A 20746-nucleotide genomic window follows, 5' to 3' on the forward strand; every position below is an offset into this window, starting at 1 on the left:
TGCACTCCAGTCTGGGCGACAGAGTGAGACTCCAACTCAAAAAAAAAAAAAAATTATCAGAAACCAAATATAAACAAGTCCCATGAATTCTCATTCATATCACTATTAATAACCATACTTTTCTTCTTTAGTACTGGTTATTGGTGGTTACATGAAGTAAAGAAATTACACCAGTCCCAGTGAAACAAAAAGGACAATAAGATTCTGATTAAATTGTTTGGTGAAAAGATAAGTTTTTGAAATAAGTGCTCACTCAAATTGTTCCACTTGCTCTAATTTATCTGGAAATGAGGCCGAAACAAAGGCTACTTTTTAGCACTTAATAGTTTGGTCCTCCTGAACTACTTCTCTTAAAAAACAGAGTCAGGGAATGGAGTTATAGATGGGGTCCATGCCTTGGCCTCTTCTAAAAGCCACCCTGTAGGATGTGTTTCTGTCAGGGTTACTGTTTTCTAGTGTCAGAGAGCAATAAAATGTTTCTGGTTTGAAAAAAGGGGGTGTTTGGTTTGAAAGAAGAGGGGCAGGAATAGAAGAGAAATGTGCACCTGATAACTAAGGTACCTGGAGTAACTTTCATAAACATTTACGATAACCCAGAGTCAAATACAGCAAATATTGCCTACATAATAAAGTCTAGATGTCTGGATAAGATTTGTATTTTTTAATGTTTTATTTATTTTGTGTAGTATTTTGATGCTGAAATAACTAGAGTTACTTGGAAGGGGCATGTATAATCCTTCTTTCACATTTTTTTTTTTTTTTTTTTGCTGAGTTGGAGTCTCACTCTGTGCCCAGACTGGAGTGCAGTGGCCGCTCCCGGCCAACGCAGCCTCGACCTGCTGGGCTCTGGCGATCCTTCCGCCTCAGCCTTCCAAGTAGCTGGAATTACGGCATGTGCTACCATGCCCAGCTGATTTTTTGATTTATTGTAGAGATGAGGTCTCGCTGCCCAGGTGGGTCTCAAACCCGCGGGCTCAGGCAATCCACTCACCTCAGCCTCCCAAAGGCGCGGGATTACAGGCTAAGCCACTGAGCCTGGCTTCTTTCATAATATATAGATAAATTTAAATGAAATTTGCTTCCATGCCTGCTGCCTCCTGTGGATGTAGAAACAGCAGTGACAAATTTCTGTGGGAGTCAGTATGCATGCTTACTATGGAATTAATGAACAAAACTGCTTCTGTGTCATATTCTAGTTATTTGTGAGCTATGGAGATTGTGCCAATGTGTCATGTAAATGTTTCCACTTGTTACAATTTTTAAAGGCCAAGACGTGCTATGTTACTCAGGCATACTTTTTTCTAGGATTTGAAAGTAATTTTGACATAACTTTAATTAAAATCCCAAAACTCACTTTTATGTTTTGTAGACTGTCATCACAACTAAATGACATAGTTATTATTCTGAATACGAAAAAACCCACACACACTGCATACAAGCCTACATGCTCTTTTATATTCCATTAAAAGTGCAATTGATGTGGGCCTAATAATATTTTTCTAGTAAACGTTAAACAGGAATCAGTTTTATTACTTAATATGCTTTATTTACACACATGATTCTGTTTTGAAAATAAGCATATGTGAGGATACACAATAACAGTTATGAGTTTTGATAGGAAATAAAAGCTCCACCTCACAGTTATACTTTTATGTTAATATTTGGTGCTTGTTTGGGAATAGATAGATGCAAATGGCTAGGTATGGTCAGTGTAAGTGAGCAGTTCCAAAAGTTTTTCTCCTCTTTACAGTATTCACTTTAGTCAAAATCTGCCATACACCATACTGGGTTCTCTAGGTTTCTAAATGTGTACATGAACTCCTGCATACACTAAATATGTGTAACTACACCGTTGTTAATACCTTCCCTTACTTATCTGAAAGTCAAGATGAATGACTAGCATCTAAGTTGTTAGTTGTTTGAAGATCTGAGTTCGTAGTAAGGAACACTGCTTACTTATTACAATAACATTCAGTAACTTTTAAAGCCATAGGAGGTGAACGTGCATGATAAAAGGAGTAATTAATACTCCACACATTTCTTTTCAGTTCTAACTTCAATGCAATTGTTTTCTTAATATAAGTACCTCATTTGTTACTATATATGATTCTCTTTTTGATTTGGACCTCATACTCAGCAATAATAAACTGCCAAATGAAAAGTAAAATTGAACACCCATGAATAATAATGACTAGATATAACATGGCATATACATACTATAGAAAAAAACATTTCACTTACACCAAAAGTAGATAGGTTTGTTTTGACATAGAATGATTTCCACGTCCCTGAATATCAGGGACAGGTATTACTCTATCTTAAACAAATGAGATAATCCTGAAATGGAAAAAAAAAAAAAAATACTTGTCATTGGCCCTGAATTGATAGATCTAGCCACTCACCTTCAAGTTGGAAAAAGTAAGAACTGTGTCCTTCCTCCACCTTTGGCAACAGTCTTAAGAATAGGTCCACCACATGATTAGATGTCAATAAGTGATTGTCAGTGAACAGTTAAAAAATAATACTTGCTCATATATGCCTATCCATGATATAGATATGCTTATTTTATTTTTACACATATCAATTAAATTATTATTTGCAGTCTTTTTGACAAACATGCAGCATTTTGAGTGTTTACAAAATTAATATGCAATATTGTTCCTTTCAATTAATTATACTACTGTTCCATTAAATTACTCAAATCTTTCTCCATTTTTTAATAGCATGTTCTTTTTTTAAGAAAAAAATCATTAAAAATATTAAATACCAATAACTTTGTAGACAGTCACATTGACTAAGTGAATCTATATTCCAACATAATTGATAGCCTGATTAATTAAAATATGCATAAAAATAAAATATGATTAACTGCTGTAATATTAAGTAGAAAATGTTTCAACTACCTCAAACTTTAAATATTTGGCTTCACTCTATATAGCAGTCTCATTTCTCAGGGTCCAACCTCAGAATAATGACTATTCTCAATAATATTGTCTTATAGCTTGCCTACAAAACTAAAAAAGTGATATCATATTAGCTCATCCATACCCTGGTTGGGAGAGTTATTTGTCAATATTCTTTTTTGTCTTAAACATACTGTATAATTTGTTCCTATGCCCACCATAGTGACTGCTAATTAGCCAGAAACAGAAAGTTCATTGACGTTAAACAGCTCATCAACAAGGGTAACTGCATAATGAAAATATGTATAACCAACCCTGAATTGTACCCCACATATTTAAAATAAAAATAGGAAAAAAAAAGAAATTAAACAGCTATTTTACATCTATTTGTGTTCCACACATCTAAGAAAGGTGTTGCCTCGTTTACTAGTCTAAATAGATTCCATTGCTAATGATTTAGCTAACAGGCACAGATTTAAGATGAATGCCTTCTTTAAGAAGGTATGCCAACATACGTAATAAATCTCCAAAATATAGACTTGGCTGGGTGTCTAATTTGGTCTATACGCAAGTGAGACTGAATATGCCCACCAGGAGTCTCTGAATACTAGAGTATTTATCCACAAGAAGTCAAAGATAACATAATCATACAGTCCCGAGAGAGATAAAAAATATGGCTTTGAATCCTTTCTTCAATTATATTTCTTTCCTGAAAAAATAAAAATTCTGGTTAAACTCAATTTTTCAATACTCAACTCCTTAATCTAGTTAGCTAAGTTTGGAGAAAAATGCACCCCTGTGGAAAACTGTTCTCACTTTAAATTTGTGAGCGGTGATATCATGTTGCCTCTTAGCACTGCTAGAATTCTTACTAATTCCCTCTTTTTTCCTCTCATTTTGTTTATTTTTTCACAGTATTTTATTTTTTTCTCTCAACAAATTTTCAAACCTTCTCTCAGTTACTTGAACTGATGCTTTATTTCTTATCTCATTGGGCAAACATAAGCAATCAATATAAGCAATCTGATGAGGAAAACACATTAATTCCATCAAATATGCTCAGCTACTAGCACCTAAAAGCACATATATTTCCATTCCTTCTGTTTAGTAGATGAAGAATCCATGTTCTCACCTGAAGCTAAGTCTTGCACTGATGATTTGGGCCTCATCCTCTCTAGCAAATTCTAAGTCGCTACACCTGCCCCCTGTTTCTTTTGCCCTACGTATTTTCCTTCTAAATATCCTTGTTCCTATCCATTTATCCCTCCTGATAGGTATACATATCTCAGTTCCTTTTTAAGTAAAACTCTTCTCATGCACCTTCTATGCTTGCTGTCCCATTTCATTATCTCCTAGTTCCTCTTTTGCCAACATTTGCCAATATCATCTGTAACCTTAATCTTTCCAAACCAACGTTAGCATCCCAAATCCTCATCGTACCTGATTGCAGCAACATCTAATTCAGCCCATTATTCTGCTCCCCTCACAACTGTCTTCCTTAGCTTGTTTGTATCCAACCTCTGTTGGTTTCCCTTCTGTATCATCTGCAACTATGTATGTCTCTTTTGTTTGCCTCATACTCTTTTATGACTACTAAAGTTTAAAGTACAACCGTGTTCTGTCCTTAGCTCTCTATTCTTCCAAATCTGCACTTATTCTGTACTTTATCTTAACTATAGAGTCCTTTGGCTTCATCCATTTATCAATATGCTGATGAATTCTAAATGTATGTCTTTCTGCTCCAAGCTCTCCCTTGATTTCTAGATTTATATCTAATTTCGCAAATTTTGTTTTGCTTGTCTTAAAGAATTCAAATGTAAAAATATTAGCCGGGCGTGGTAGCGAGCGCCTGTAATTCCGGCTGCTCGTAAGGCTGAGGCGGAAGGATTGCCAAAGCCCAGCAGGTTGAGGCTGTGGTGGCCAGGAGCGGCCACTGCTCTCCAGTATGGGCGACAGAGTGAGATTCCAACTCAAAAAAAAAAAAAAAAAAAAAAAAGAATTCAAATGTAACCAGTCTTAAGTGAGTATGCACTTGTATATATACTCTTCTCATGTACATTTATAAATTGTGAGGTCCCAGTGTTCACAATTCAGTAAATGGTTCCCGAAATTTTCTGTTTGCTTAGCTAGTTTCTTTAACTACCATTTTTTTTTTTTTTTTTTTTTTTTTAGGCAAAGAGTACAGTGTCATGATCATAGCTCACTGCAGCCTTGAATTCTTGGGCTCAAACAATATGGTTGCCTCAGCTAGGACCACAGGTGTTCACCACTATGCCTGGATAATTTTATTTTATTTTTATATAGATGAGGTCTCACTATATTGCTCATGCTAGTCTCAAACTCCTGACCTCAAGTCTCCCATCTTGACCTTCCAAAGCATTAGTATTACAGGGGTGCGGCACCACGCCAGGTCACTTCTGTCACCTTGTTTGAAGTCACCATCGTCTGTGTATCTTTTTGTGGACTAGTAAAAGAATGTCCTAATTGACTTCCTTGCTTACACCTTGCTTCTTTATACTAACGAATTTAATCTAATCTAAACATAGATGTATTTTTTGTCCAGCCTTAGCAAATGTTGTCTCCTTCACTGGACTACAAGTGAAGACATTTTATTTATTTTTCTATGATTATACCAAGATTCTTAATTTAGTATTCTGACTTCAAATGTAAATTATGATTTGGCTGTCTGCTATATGTCAATCTACTTCCTGGTCAGTCATCTAATCAACCAAGATGTTATTGCTATGCTTTAAATGTTACTTACAGATATATTTTCACACTTTTGCCTATGGACTTCAAACCACAGTATAAATTAAAGTGATTGACAATCAGGAAGTGAGATCTATCTTGGACATAATTTATTATGAATAATAGAAAAGAAATTTTTGTAAATAAGTATCAATTGTTTAAATTTAAAATAATACCACTTTTTATATCTTTATATAAAATTATTATACATTTTTTGAAACTCATTATTGATTTATGTTATAAATAAAGTGAGAATTTCCATTCAAGATCTTCATCATTACCACAAAGTTTTATACTAGAGCAATCTGTAATTGTCCTTTCTTTATAAGTTATTGTGTGTATTTAAAATTCTGAGGAAATGTGCCAAATATCTTATTTAGGGCACATATTAGACTGTAATCTAACAATGATTCAACACTGTTTCTACATGTTGTAGACTTCAGTTCACATGGGTCTGGAGAGAAAATTCATTCAAGAACTTTGGCAATCATTTGTGTGCTCTTTAGGTATTGCTAAAAGCAAAAAGTATTGACAAAATGTAATTACAGTTGATGTTCAGATTTCACCATGGGGTGGGGAGGGTGGTAGGGAGTATTTTAGAAAGACATTATTCAAAACAAAAATCACATATTGATTGGAGGAACTTATAAAAACAAGTCTTAAAGTTACTGTCACATACAAGAAGATATGAAATAGTGGAACGTCTGCCGAAACACATACTACCCAATAGATTGAAACTGTTGTAACCGTGGGACCAATAAATAATTTTTAGCTAGATAATATGGTGTCTTGAATTAAAAGAAACTGATTATATATAATTGTATTTGATTAATTTTTTTATTAATTGACTTGAATAAATTTTATAAACTTTGCTTAACCTATATCAAAAGAGTAACATTACTAATCTATGATTTTTTCACTGTGCCAGAAAGTGCTGAAATTCCTTTATTCAACGTGATTATGTCCAATTTTTTCTCACGCAGCTATCTGGATACTGACATACAAAGCTTTTCACTTTACCACATGATTTTTAATTTTTATCTATAATATGTTTTCAAATGCTTCTGAAATATCTGTGGGCGTACTTCAGAAAAAAATTCAGAAAGAATTTTAGAATATAAATCAGACTGATAGCGAACAATTTCAACTGCATTTTCTAGAACACTATCTTCAATTACATATGCTGAGTGTAATCAATGGAAAGTTTTTCATCATTCTGTTTTTGCAAAGAAATATGAAAGAAGATAAATCAACTATGTTGAAAAACAATAGTTGTAAAAAATGTTCTTCACATTTCAATATTTTGTAAGTTATAGAAATATCACTTTCAGTATTTGAAAAGAAGATACTAAGAAAATTAACATGATATGTCAAGGTGCCGGTGGGAGATTATAACTGATACAATATTTAAACAGTTTCAAAGTAGAAAAAATTATTTGAGCTAATCAAATTCTCCTGAGTTTTTTTGCCACTTTGTATTCATAACTACTAATGAAACATCCATATACTCATAGAAAAAAATGAATTAAAATAGTTAGCTAAAATACTTATAACTTGAAACTGAAAAAATGATATAGCATGAAAATGTGTAAATACAAGAAAAGACTTTCTAATTCAGGCATGTCCAACCTGCAGCCCATGGGCCACATGCAGCCTAGGACAACTGGTAATGCAGTCCTGTAAAATCTTTTAACATTATGTGCTTTTTAGCATTTATTTACTTTGTAATCCCCATATGTGTTACATTTTTGAAGTCCACAAGTCCGTCTTATTCATGAGATCACTTTTTAGCAGCGCACACATTTGCGAGCAGCTCTTTTCGATTATGAAGCTCACAAAGGGCAAAATTCAAACAAACATTTCTGACAACCACCTTGAGTACAGTGATAGATTAGTTTTACAAAAACAAAGTCAAATATCCACTAGTTTTACATTGTTCTAATTTTTCTACGTTTTAAAATAAAAATATATAAAAATAAAATGTCTTATTATGTATATATACTAACCATATCATATAATTTATGTGTGGCCAAAGACAATTCATCTTTACTTGATGCAGCCCAGAGAAGTCAAAAGTTGACTCAATGGGGCCCAGGGAGCCAAAAGGTTGGATATCCCTGGTCTAAGTATTTGAAAGTTAAAGTAAATTGCTCTATATCACAGAGGAAATTTTGGCAGAAATTAAATGCAATAAAAAATCGACTTCATAATTCCTGAGATTATTTTTATGAGGAATGTAGTAGGGTAGTAAAATAATGTTAAGTCATGGATCTAACAGATATCCTATTTACGGTATAAAATAAACAAAATTAACTTATGATAAATCAGTGAGAAAGGTGATGAGTTTTTCAAATGTCAATCAATAATTAATACATTTCCATACTCATTTTGGTTATTTTTCCTTTAAATGTTCTTCTCTAAAATCAGATAACTCATTACTATCAATTAGCCTATTATAATCTGGTAAATTCAGTTCTACAGTAATTTTACCAGATGCAATTCTATAACTGAATAAAAGCTTAAAAAAAATATGTGTGACTTCACACATTCAGATCTGAAAATTTATTACAATCAAATATGCACATTTATTAAAGTTCTAGTCTTAAGCCCAATAATTATCTGCTATTGTGTTCTTCTATTGACCAAGAACTATGCTGAATGCATGATTTAGTCTTCACAAATATTCAGTACATATTGTTTCTAAATGATGGCAAATATTCACATGGAAATCACCACTAAACACACAGGATATTATGATACTGTAAGATATTATGATACTGTAGCCTGAACCAGAGATATTTGGAGCATACTTATGCTAAATGAGAAGGAAGAAGCCCTTGGTTTCCGTCCCCATTAACCTTAACTTACTGTATGAATGCTAGCAGGACGTTTTTAAAATGCCAAGTTTATTACCTTTACTGTAGTACATTGGTTTGTTATTATGATGAATTAATGATATAATATTTTTCAGTGTATTTTGAAATAAACAATACCCAATTTATTATTATTATCAACTTTTGTGTTTTATATATATATATATATATATTACATACACACACACACACACACACACACACACACACACACATATATTATTATAGATAAGTAGGGCACAAGTCACTTCCCCTGGTTTAGGACCAGGTAAACTTTGTGAAGCTACGTGCTCCCCGCTCCCCTGGCAGTGTCCATCAACTGCTGATTCATTCCTTGTGCTAATGTGATTTATGTTCAGGTCTCACTTATGAGTGAGAACATTTGGTATTCCTTTCTTTGTTTCTGTGAAAGATCACTAAGTATGATGGTCTCCAACTCCATTCAATTTACTGCAGATTCCATGATTTTTTTCTTCTTTATTACTGTTTAATACTCCATCATGTATATGTACCACCTTTTCTTTATCCAGTTCACTTTTGATGGGCAGTGGGGTTGGTTCCATGCTTTTGCTATTGTGAATAGGACAGCTATAAGCATTAATGAGCAAGTGTCTTTTTGTAGAACTATTTATGTTCCTCTGGGTATTTCCCAGGAGAGGCAATGCTGGATCATATGGAAGGTCAAGTTTTAGTTCTTTTAGGAATCACTACACTGCTTTCCATAGAGGTTGAACTAGCCTACACTCCCACCAACAGTGTAGAAGTGTTCCCTTTTCTCCGCACCCTTGCCAGCATCTACTGTTTTCTGACCTATTGATGATGGCCAGCTTTACTGGAGTTAGGTGGTATCTCATTGTGGTTTTGATTTGCATTTATCTGATGATTAGTGAAGCTAAGCAATTTTTCATGTATCTTTTGGCTGCTTGTTTATCTTTTTTTTTTTTTTTCCTGAGTACTGTCTATTCATATTCTTTGCTCACTTTTTTGAAGGATTGTTTGGTTTTTTCCTTTCAGCTCATTTGAGTTGTTTGTAGATCCTGGACATTAGGCCGTTGTCATACATAGTTAGCAATTTTTTTTCCATTTTGTGGGTTTTCTCCCCACTCTTTAGATGGTTTCTTTTGCTGTGCAAAGCTTTCAATTTGATGAGGTCCCACTTGTCTATCTTTTCTTTTATGGCATTCGCTTTTGGATATGTAATACCTAAATTACATATAGATATTATATATAAAAATATTCTGAAAGAGGTGGTAATATTTAGGCTGATTCATCACTTATTTTGAGATTTAGCCATTAGGGCTACTCAACAAGTATATTAAAACATATTATTGAAGAGTAGAAATGTGGGAGGGAAGAGGTGAATTGAAGGAGATACGCAGAGAGAGAGAAAGAGGGAGAATTCCAACTGGCTTTCTGTCTCCTACAATTCTCTTCTTCCCTCTCAATTTTTCCCTCTTTAATAACATGTTTCAATACCTTAGTTGAGCAGACTTAATGGCTAAATCCCACAATAAGTGATGAGTCAGTCTAAATATTACTCTCTTTTTCAGATTTTAAAAATATTGCATCTATCTATCTAACATTTAAGTATTACTTATTCTAAATGACATATAAATATAAAATATCTAAGTTTCCATATCACTGAGCTAAAAAAATTTCAGTACAGATCTACCAAAACTTAAGTGATTAATCAAATATGTTTTGATGTTGTGGGTACTGAATGAACTCAGGAACTGGAGCTATTGATTGTTGAATATTCTGGTTTGAAAGACTTAAGATACATTTAAAATTTTCTGTCATTAATTTCACAGCCAATCTGTAATTTCAGTTGGCTAATACTGTCAAAAAATAAAACAAACAGAACAAACTAATTAATAAAAATCTAGTGATTATTTTTCAGAATATATATATATATATTCAATCCTATTTTTCTTAAAATGATATAAAAGGCTGTTGAAACATAAAATAGAAGCTTTATGAAGATACTTCTTTTAAAAAAATAAGCTAAAAATATGTTTGGATTAGTACATGACATTTACTGATATATTTTTAAATATCCCTGAAGCCAAGTTTTCTATTTTAAGTTCTATAAGTCCTTTCTTTAGAAAAAAAAAAAAAATCAGGTAAAAGAACAAATTAAAATGGAGTATGAAAGTCTTTTCAGATTATGCCAAAGAAAATTAAAACAATGTCAAATCTCATTCAAATAGCACACAGATAGCTGCTACAACCATATTTCTCAAGTTGTTATTGTTTGTGATGCACATTTAAGTGCACAGAACATTTTCCTTTATGGCAGTTCTATTCTCAGCACAGCAAATGGCAAAAGGGTTTCTGTTCAGTTGACTTTCTCATAAAAGGTTTAAATCCCTGTTTATTATGTCATAGCTTGAGCTTCTTACTCCATCTCCTGTCTACACTCTGAGTGGTCTAGATGTGTTCTATCACAGACTGACCTGGTGTCAGGGTGTGAAGAAATTGTATTTGCTATAGGGGATGATGTGAATTACTGCAGTTAGAAAGACCTTTGTGGTAGAAGTGACTTTAAGGCAGAACTGTCTTACCACAAATGTGAATAGCTAGGCATCATATAAAATAGAATGTTTTCTCTTATGTTGAGCATCATCAAAAAACATTTGACACCAATAAACAAATGCTACAATATGTTACATCCTTTTATAGTCTCTTATTTCATGAGCAAATAAATGTGAAAAGAATAAATTAGAAAAATACTATATTCACTATATTGTTTGTTTTATCGAGAGTTCCACAAATCATAACACCAAAGGAAATTCTTGGTAAACTCATGTGTACAATTAAGAGCCAATAATAGAAATGCTGAGATTACTACAGAGGCATTTCAATAGTTAACACAAGTAATATGAAGATACAGAGACATAGTTATATATAAAATATTTCAATAAGAGATATAGACATTAATGTTTTAACCTGAATTCTAATTTTAACTTTAAACAATGCATCTGTACACCTGATTGTACAAATATAATTTATTTTAATAAGTTTAAAAATAAATGCCATATATTATTCTGATAAAGTTAAACTAATAGAACGTACATTAAAGTATACATCAGTAAGGTATAATGTAAGTCTTTCTTTAAAAGTGTTTACATATTTTTCAATACATTTCAGTATTTTAAAATTTTTTACAAAAATGTGAATATAGTTGCCAATTTTGCACACATTTTTCAGAAATAATAGAGAGAGAGATCCTATGTACCTTTTGCCTAGTTTCTCCAATGGTAATATTTTGCAAAACTATAGTACAATTTTATAACCATGACATTGACTTTGATACTGGATCTTGCTTATTTAGATTTTCTGTTTTATTTCCACCCATATATGTAGGTGTCTGTATTTGTCAAGATAGTCAAAAATAAATAAAATTGTAAAGATTTGCTAATTTTTTTTCTTTCTTTTTTTGAGTTGGAGTCTCACTCCATTGCCCAGACTGGAGTGCAGTGGTATGCTCATGGCCACCCCAACGTCGACCTGCTGGGATCCAGTGATTCCTCTGCTTTAGCCTTCCAAGTAGCCAAAACTACAGGCGTGCACTACCATGCCCTGCTAATTTTTAAAAATTTATTGTAGAGATGAGGTCTCGCCAATTTGCCCAAGCTGTTCTCGAACCCGTGGGCTCAGGCAATCCCCTCACCTCGGCCTCCCGATGTGCTGGGAGCTAATGTTTTTTTAAAATGAATTTTAAGGCATCAGTAATCTTTTGAAGCAGAGTTTAGCAAATTTTTTCTGGAAATATTCATATTAAAAATATTTAGGGCTGGCACAGTGGCCCAAACCTGTAATCCCAGCACTTTGGGAGCCCAAGGCGAGAGCGATTGCCTGAGTCCAGGGGTACGAGACCAGCCTTGGCAACTTGGTGAGACCTCCTCTCTACAATATATCAAAAAGTTAAGCGGGCATGGTAGCTCGTGCCTGTAGTTCCAGGTACTTGGAAGACTGAAGCAAAGGAATCACTGGACCCCAGCAGGCCGTCGCTGGAGGGACCGTGAGCATGTCACTTGCCACTGCACTCCTGTCTGGGCGACAGAGTGAGACTATGATGCAATAAATAAATAAATAAAATAGATTTGGTGTAGCTATTTGATTCTCCTTTTGTAGTACAAAAGCACTACCTAAACTAATGGGTGGAGTAATGTTCCAATAAAACTTTATTTAAAAAATAGTCTGTGACCTGGTTTTAGCAAATTGATTCATGTTTGTTAAACCATATTCTAAGGTTTTCACAATAACCTTATGTTAGTCTAAAAGTAGCAAATGTGTTTTCTATTTTAATTGCTTGACTTGCTTCATTTTTCCATTAAAAAAAATCTACTTGACTATAAAATTTTGAAGTTCTTGAAATTAATATTTTAACTTGCTTCTTCCATTGGGCCATTATTGCAAGCAAAATAAGTTGCTGAAATTCCACAGAAGATAAAATTCACAATCACAGATTGAATTTCAGCTATCACAACAATGTCAGGCTTTCAGTTTACAGACTTTTCTTTTATGCTCAAAACACGATCCAATGTACACTTAACAAGAGAGGACTTTTTTTGTTTTGTTCTATTTTGTTTACTTCTCTGCTGAAATAAAGTCATTTTATGAGCTATCTGTATGTTAGGCAAAACACCAAAACAAATAAGAAAACAGAAGACCCTCAGTTTTGAGATCTGGAAAACATGCAAGCCCCTGATAAATAACTCAGATAATATAAATAGCATGCTAATGCTGTGCACAATAAGAAGGTATTTTGAAGCAATTATAGATTTAATAAGTATGTTTTGTGTAAACCTGAAGGTCAATAGTTTTTTGAATCATTTTTCTATGAAGTAAACTTATAACAAAGGCAACTTACCTCATTTTTTATCTACTTTATGTCAATTTTCATTTTGAAAGACATTATGCATAAGCATCCAGCAATAAAACACAATATTGGTTTTGGGGGTTTTTGTTTTGTTTTGTTTTGTTTTGTTTTTGAGTTGGAGTCTCACTCTGTCGCCCAGACTGGAGTGCAGTGGCTGCTCCCGGCCACTGCAGCCTCTATCTGCTGGATTCCGGCGATCCTTCCACCTCAGCCTTCCGAGTAGCTGGAATTACAGGCACGTGCTACCATGCCCGGCTGATTTTTTGATTTATTGTAGAGATGAGGTCTCGCCAAGTTGCCTAGGCGGGTCTCGAACCCACGGGCTCAGGCAATCCACTCACCTCAGTCTCGCAAAGTGTGGGATTACAGGCTGAGCCACCGAGCCCAGCAATAAAGCACAATATTAAGTATACCAGATCATTTTCCCACAGAACATTTCATATATTTGCTTGCATGTAATTAATCACTCAGTGTCAGGGGAAAAAAACCTCAGCTTGAGGATATGATTCTCTGTTAAAATAGTTACATGCTATATATTATTTATATAATTTCATAATGCCATACATAAATTGAGTCAAAATGGCAGGAAAATATTACTCTTTGAGCATCAAAACACAATGTCAATAGATCCAACTTTAATTATTTATAAAATAAATTAGATAGAAAAGGAAAGCACAATGAACTTGCCAAAGCATGTTATTCTTTTGGTACAAGAAGATAAACTAGTATTATATAACTCTTTGGATTTATATTTAAGATTCACATAGTGCACTATGTTAACTATTCTTACAATTCTACTTCAAATAGGTTAAGAGGATTCTAATAGTAACAATGACTACAGAGTATTTCATCTTCCATCATTTGAAAAGCTATGTGCGTCATTTTTTATCACCTGAAAATAACATTAGCCGGGCTCGGTGACTCAGCCTGTAATCCCGCGCCTTTGGGAGGCTGAGGTGAGTGGATTGCCTGAGGCCGAGGGTTCGAGACCCGCCTGGGCAGCAAGACCTCCTCTCTACAATAAATCAAAAAATCAGCAGGGCATGGTAGCGCATGCCTGTAATTCCGGCCACTTGGAAGGCTGAGGCGGAAGGATAGCCGGAGCCCAGCAGGTTGAGGCTGCGGTGGCCGGGAGCGGTCACTGCACTCCAGTCTGGGTGACAGAGTGAGACTCCAACTCAAAAAAAAAAAAAGAAAATAATATTTTTTTCAAATCTGAAAACACCTACAATTTTTGTCTTTAATTTACCTTAATAAGTGAGTGAATGAAGTGTAATAACATTATATGTCAGTTATAAATTTAAGCTAAGAATAGAAACGTCAAATAAGTTTTTCAGTTAAACACTTCAAAGGCAGTCTTTCTTTTCTGAGAAAGAGACTTGCCCATGCCAGGCCTATCTGGTACAGAACCTTTCTTTCCTCTCTTCTTCTCACTAATAAACTTTGCCTTAAAACTTTGAAGAAAAAAAAACATACACAAAAAAACACAAAACAAACAAAAACACTTCAAGAATATTTTGAGAAACTGAAATTTGGAATTCACCAAAGATCAGAAATCATTAGAAAATGATCACTGATGAAAGCCCTATATATTTAACTCTAAAATTACAGTCTGAGTCATGACCATTAACAAGAAAATATTTCCAAGAGCACAAACAAACAACAAAAAATGTTTAAATAAGTGATGTTAAAGCTGTTGAATGTTTTATTTATATAGTATATTAAAATCATGTACCAAATTGTTAATTCTGCAGTACTTTCCTATAAACCAATGATTTTCAAGTACATGAATGTAAATACTGATACTTTAAAATTTTAAACTATTGTCATCTCATTTTCACTAATTAGTTTAACCATGAGTCCTTCATAGTTATTTCAGTGGGCAATTGCTGGTTTCATATAATTTGAATTATATGGTGCAAACTGAAACCATGGTTTTTAATCAGGAAGTAATGAAATGTTATCACAGTACAGTTTGGCATTCATGATTCCCTCAGTTCCACTCCAGGTGCTTTTCAGCCTGTAGCCTGAATTGGCCACCCTGTGTCCCAAAGATAATCCACGACTGGGAAGCCATATGGTGCAATGCTGGAAGCGATATTAAACGTTGAGTCATATTTTGGCCAGCTTTATTCTTATAACTGAATATCAGAATTGTATCCATGTAAACTTACAATCACTGCAGCTTACTGGTGTAATTAAACTCAATTTTTTCTTTACCTTTTTAGACCCTTGCTGATATAAAATTATGCTGGAGTTTAAATTCAAAGACTGTAGTTGAGAAATGAAAGAAGTAGAAGCGGGTGACACTTTGAGCTCACTCCGCATTTACCTTTAAAGAAGCAATCTTCATTGTGAACGATGGTAATCTTCTGTTTTTTCAGGCAAGCAGCTCGGTGCACTTCACAGTGGTTTTCATAGAATTCTCCATCAGATCCACACACGGGTTTATAGTGCCGTTTGCAAAGGTCCATGCAGGCACACTCTGCTTGCCCTGTCTCTCTGTTGATAACACAGTGCCTTCCCAAGCCACAGTACTTATTTTCACAAGATGCAAAAGGGTCATCTGGAATCAGAAATCCTGAAGACAGAAAAAAAATTCAAAATCATATGATTCATATGTCCAACTAATATGAGTATTTCAAAGTGTCAAATGACAAAAAAATTCAATTATAGTATACTATATTTAAGATTCAGTTGTTTTTTCAGTGGAGGAAATGCTTGTATCAGAAACTGCAGATGAATTTTTCAAAATGCTTTCAACAGTCTTCTCATCCTCTCCTTTTCTTCTTGATTTTTATCTCTGTCCCCAGAGTAGTGGAGTGCTTAACCATATGGGCTCAAAAGCTGAACCGCCTGAGATCAAATCTTATCTCTACCACTTACTAACTTTATGTTTTAGATAAATTCATTCCATATGCCAAACTGTCCCCATCAGTAATATGGGGATAATAGTATGACCCATCACCTAGAGTTATATAAATATTATATGTAATACAGTAAGGCCCTTATATCTGAATGCGTTCTTTTCAGAGAGCATGTTGGTAAATCCAATTTGTTCCTAAGTCCAACAAAGTTAGCCAAGGTACCCAACTAACAAAATCAGCCATATAGTACTGTACTGTAATAGGTTTACAATGCTTTTCATACAGATAATACATAGAAAACAAACACAAAAAATAAATAAAACGCTTTTAATATTACAGTATGGTGCAAACTACATCACCACAACTTTTATGCTTGTTTCTGAACATTCTGGGCTTGAAATAAAAATACTAATACTTTTAAATATAAAAGTTCCCAGGTGATGGTCCCACTACTGCTTCAAGGATAACACTTTAGGGTCACTGAGTTAATGAATAGTAATTTATAATTAAAATAAACATAATACTAAGGAAGATACTAGTAAGTAATTAGGAAATGTTCTTAATTGGAAAAGATGAGAAATTAATGCTAAGATAAAAATGATATGAAATAATACAAGTATTTGGAAGATACTAGAAAAAGAAATGAAAACGTGAACACAGTTGATTTAGCTAGGATGCTATAATATTGGACAAGTTTTTCTCTTTTTACATTATTTATTTTTAATTTTCAATATATTCAGTTAAATAAGCAAGAGTCCATTAGCTTGAGGATGTCTTCTTTAAGTTCTTTTCTTTTTTTTTTTGAGTTGGAGTTTCACTCTGTCGCCCAGACTGGAGTTTCATTCTGTCGCCGCTCCCAGCCACTGCAGCCTTGACTTGCTGGACTCCGGGGATCCTTCCGCCTCAGCCTTCCGAGTAGTTGGAACGACAGGCGCGCGCTACCATGCCCGGCTAATTTTTTGATTTATTGTGGAGATGAGGTCTCGGCAAGTTGCCCAGGCGGGTCTCGAACCCGCGGCCTCAGGCAATCCACTCACCTCAGTCTCCCCAAAACACGGGATTACAGGGTAAGCCACCGAACCCAGTTTTCTTTAAGTTCTTAAGTAACAAACTGTCACTCACTTTGCTGTAGCCAATCAGATCATTTCTTTACTTGCTTGCATATTTAACCTGTAAATGCTCACTGCTCACACTGCCAGGTGGAGATCTCTGACTCTTCTATTTCTGAGTGTTGCTAGATTCATGAATTGTTTTTTCCGCAAATAAACTCTTACATTTAACTTGTCTAAAGTTTTTCTTTTTAACAAATGTGCTAAAAGAAAGTTCAAAATTATGTTTATTATGGCTATAAAATACAGACATTTGAAGGTGGACATATATTTCCTATCTTTATGCTAGTACTTATGCAAATTGTTGATCTAATATTTATAGAGTCCAAAATGGATCTGCTGTTGTAACTCAGGAATTTGATGAATAGAGTCATATTTTGCATAAATTTATATCTTATATTTTCTTACTGTCCAATAATGAGTTGAGATTTATCAATAAAGTATTTTATATTCTTTTTGTCAAAGAGAGGATTAAAGTATATTAATAGGGCTTGATCTTTTTACATTTTAGTCACAAATTGAGGAAACTCTCAATGAGTGCACTCTCTCATTTTCAGGGGAATGGTCCAATGTAACATGTGGTGCATTGAGATTGGATACTATATTTTCTGGATTCTTTCCTCCTACAATCTTTCTCCTAAAGTTTGTACTTCAGTTCGGAAATTTGTATTAGAATATTAGCCAATTTTTAGAAGATATGATGTATTTTACACTAGCAAGAAGCTGTGTGTTGCATGTTGCTGCTACAATTAAAGAAAATTTAATTCATATGCAATCCAAAGAAGCTCATATTATGTAAATGAATAGATAGAACATACCCTTTCTGACAGCAATTATCCATGACTAATGCCGAATTTAAGTTTCAACTGAGATTAAATCAATTTAATCTCAACGTGTCAGATTTCTTCTAAGTATATTCTGTCTGATAACATACTAAATGCATTTCAATCAAGAACTGATATTCTGGTAGCTTATAGTTTGATAAAATAGCATTTGTTCTAAAAAATGGACTATACGTTGAACAAGTACATGATTGTGCAATTTCTATTGTTTAGGAACATTACAAAAGTTCCTCAAACAAATTTTTTAAAAGATAAACTATTAAAAGATTAATGATATCAAATAATAAAACAAAATAGTTATGTTATTCTTGAGATAGTCTTTTCAAATCCTCAATCACAAATGAAATTCTCTTTAAGGAATACAAATCTATATTTGTATATGTCTATATCTATATTCATGTATCTCTAACATATCAGATATGTATCTAACATAGAGTAGGTCTAAATTGAAATGAAATTTAATAAAATGTAATTATTTATATGTGAGGGTGCTATATATTAGTTGCTATAGGATACATTTTTAAAAGCAGTTCTTGCTACTTTCTTCAAGTGGCAAAAAAGGATATAACATACCGTTTGAACATGCTTAAATAGATAGGCTAAGATTTAAGGGCACATTTAAGGGCACAAAGGAAACTGAAGTCATTTAAAACTTCACAGACAAAATACCATGCAACAGTTGATCTTGTATTTGAAGAAGGGGTTAGCAGGTCAGACGCTAATATGAGGATAAACAGGGCAAGGGATTAAGACAGATGCTGCATTTAAAACAATAATAGCAGACGGAGGGGAAAAACAGATTTTGATGAGCTGACTACCTTTAATATTTATTGTGAAACATAAACATGTAATTGTATTTGAAGTACCAAATTATCTGAGGTGCTCATTGTCTCAAAAAATGTATTACATTAAAGTATAACATGTTAGTTTTATGGTTACTATGCTTTGTTAAAAAGAACAGACTTTGGGTTATAGAACAGGATCCAAGCTTTTACTTTTCAATTACATGCTTGTCTGACCTCAGTCAGGCTGCAATCTCTTTGGGCTATATATTCTAATGGCAAATAAGTGATAACTAACTTATAAGTGGTAACTTCTATATAAATAGTAACTTATCTTTAGATTTGTTCTTATCCAGATAGTCTTTTAATTTAATAATGCTTGACAAAACACAGTTCTAATGAAAGCTGATGTGTGGTAAATGTGTTTGGTAAACTTTCCTTACATTATCTAATATTTATAGTTCACCTGTGTTAATCATATATTCATGATTCTGATTTATATAATATAATTTAAATTTTAAATACATTAAAAATAATATTTTCATACTCTAGAAATAGACTAAACTATAAAATGGAAAGGAATGTTGACTTGATTTCCTAAATGACATTTTAAAAATTTGATTTTGTTTTTGTTTCATGCTAATAGTTATAATATGGGCCTTAAAATCTGAATACTTTATCTGTGCTCCTACCACAAGTGTGGTTTAGGCAGTTCATTTAAAATCACTGAGCCTCAATTTTCCCACCTACTAGGACATAGTAGGAACCCAGTAAACATTACATCAATGAAAAAAATTAAATGGAGGTAATAATAATGACAGTAATAATAATAATATATGGTTGTTGAGATAATTATGTGGGATGGCGCACTGAAAGTGGCATAGAATATGTGCTTAAATTTAGCAATTATTATTAAAATTATCACTTACTATGGATATGGCACACAGAGTATATTGACTTAAAATCATTGGAATAAATAAATAACTGCCTTCTACAACTCTATGTATTCATATATTTACTGGAAATGCATTTAAGGGAGTGTTAAAGCATACGTGTTGCTAAATAATACTCTTAAAATTTTCAGTAGCATTTACAGTATGTGAATTTATTTCTCTCAGTTGCAAAAACAAAAAAGTTGACAATTATACATGCATATTTTGATTTAGAATTAATTATATTTTGCTACCCACCTATGGCAAAACTGTGATACTCTTCAGTAAATCCAAAATACAATTTCTTGTTGCACACTATACAATCTAACGGAATGCATTCAGACCTCACAAACTTTGTGGCAAAGGGTAGTTCAAGTAAATGCTAGCATGCCCACAGAAGATTGAGCACAGTATGATCTTTTCATGACCTGTAATGATTGGGATGTGTTTCCCCTGCTGCTGCTTGGTGAAGTCGGTCAAAACAAGGCTGGCCAACTAAAAGTTTACCCAGTGTGTCACTATTGAATGACAATCCTTTTGAACGGTCACATAATCTGTAGTTCAATGAGTTTGGAAACTTCTTCTCTATCTTATTTTAGACAATCCATTGGACTTCTACAAGAGCCTTCATGTAATTCTGCAACAGGATTTATTTTTTAAGAAAAGACAAATATGAAAAAAGATAAATACAAAAACAAAAAGGACCCAGAGATCAGGGTAAATTGCATCCATCCACATTATGGTTTTTGTTTAATGCAAAGGAATATATGCCAGTGGAGATGATTTTTATGTGTCATATCAAAAA

At 33.5% G+C, this 20746-nt stretch overlaps 1 protein-coding gene across 2 annotated transcripts in view; it reads right to left on the minus strand.

Moving 5' to 3' along the window:
* The window catches only part of FSTL5 (follistatin like 5), a 600815-nt gene extending 584829 nt beyond the window's left edge, over positions 1-15986 (minus strand). For both annotated transcript variants that reach the window (XM_021717056.1, XM_021717055.1), the window contains exon 1: positions 15742-15986. In XM_021717056.1, the coding sequence (XP_021572731.1) occupies positions 15742-15883 (142 nt within the window). In that variant the 5' untranslated portion in view covers positions 15884-15986. The remainder of the gene's footprint in view (positions 1-15741) is intronic.
* Between the last annotated feature and the right edge of the window lie 4760 nt (positions 15987-20746).

This window comes from Carlito syrichta, unplaced genomic scaffold (genome assembly GCF_000164805.1).
Source record: "Carlito syrichta isolate Samal-C Ts95f unplaced genomic scaffold, Tarsius_syrichta-2.0.1 Scaffold309202, whole genome shotgun sequence".
Taxonomy (NCBI): domain Eukaryota; kingdom Metazoa; phylum Chordata; class Mammalia; order Primates; family Tarsiidae; genus Carlito; species Carlito syrichta.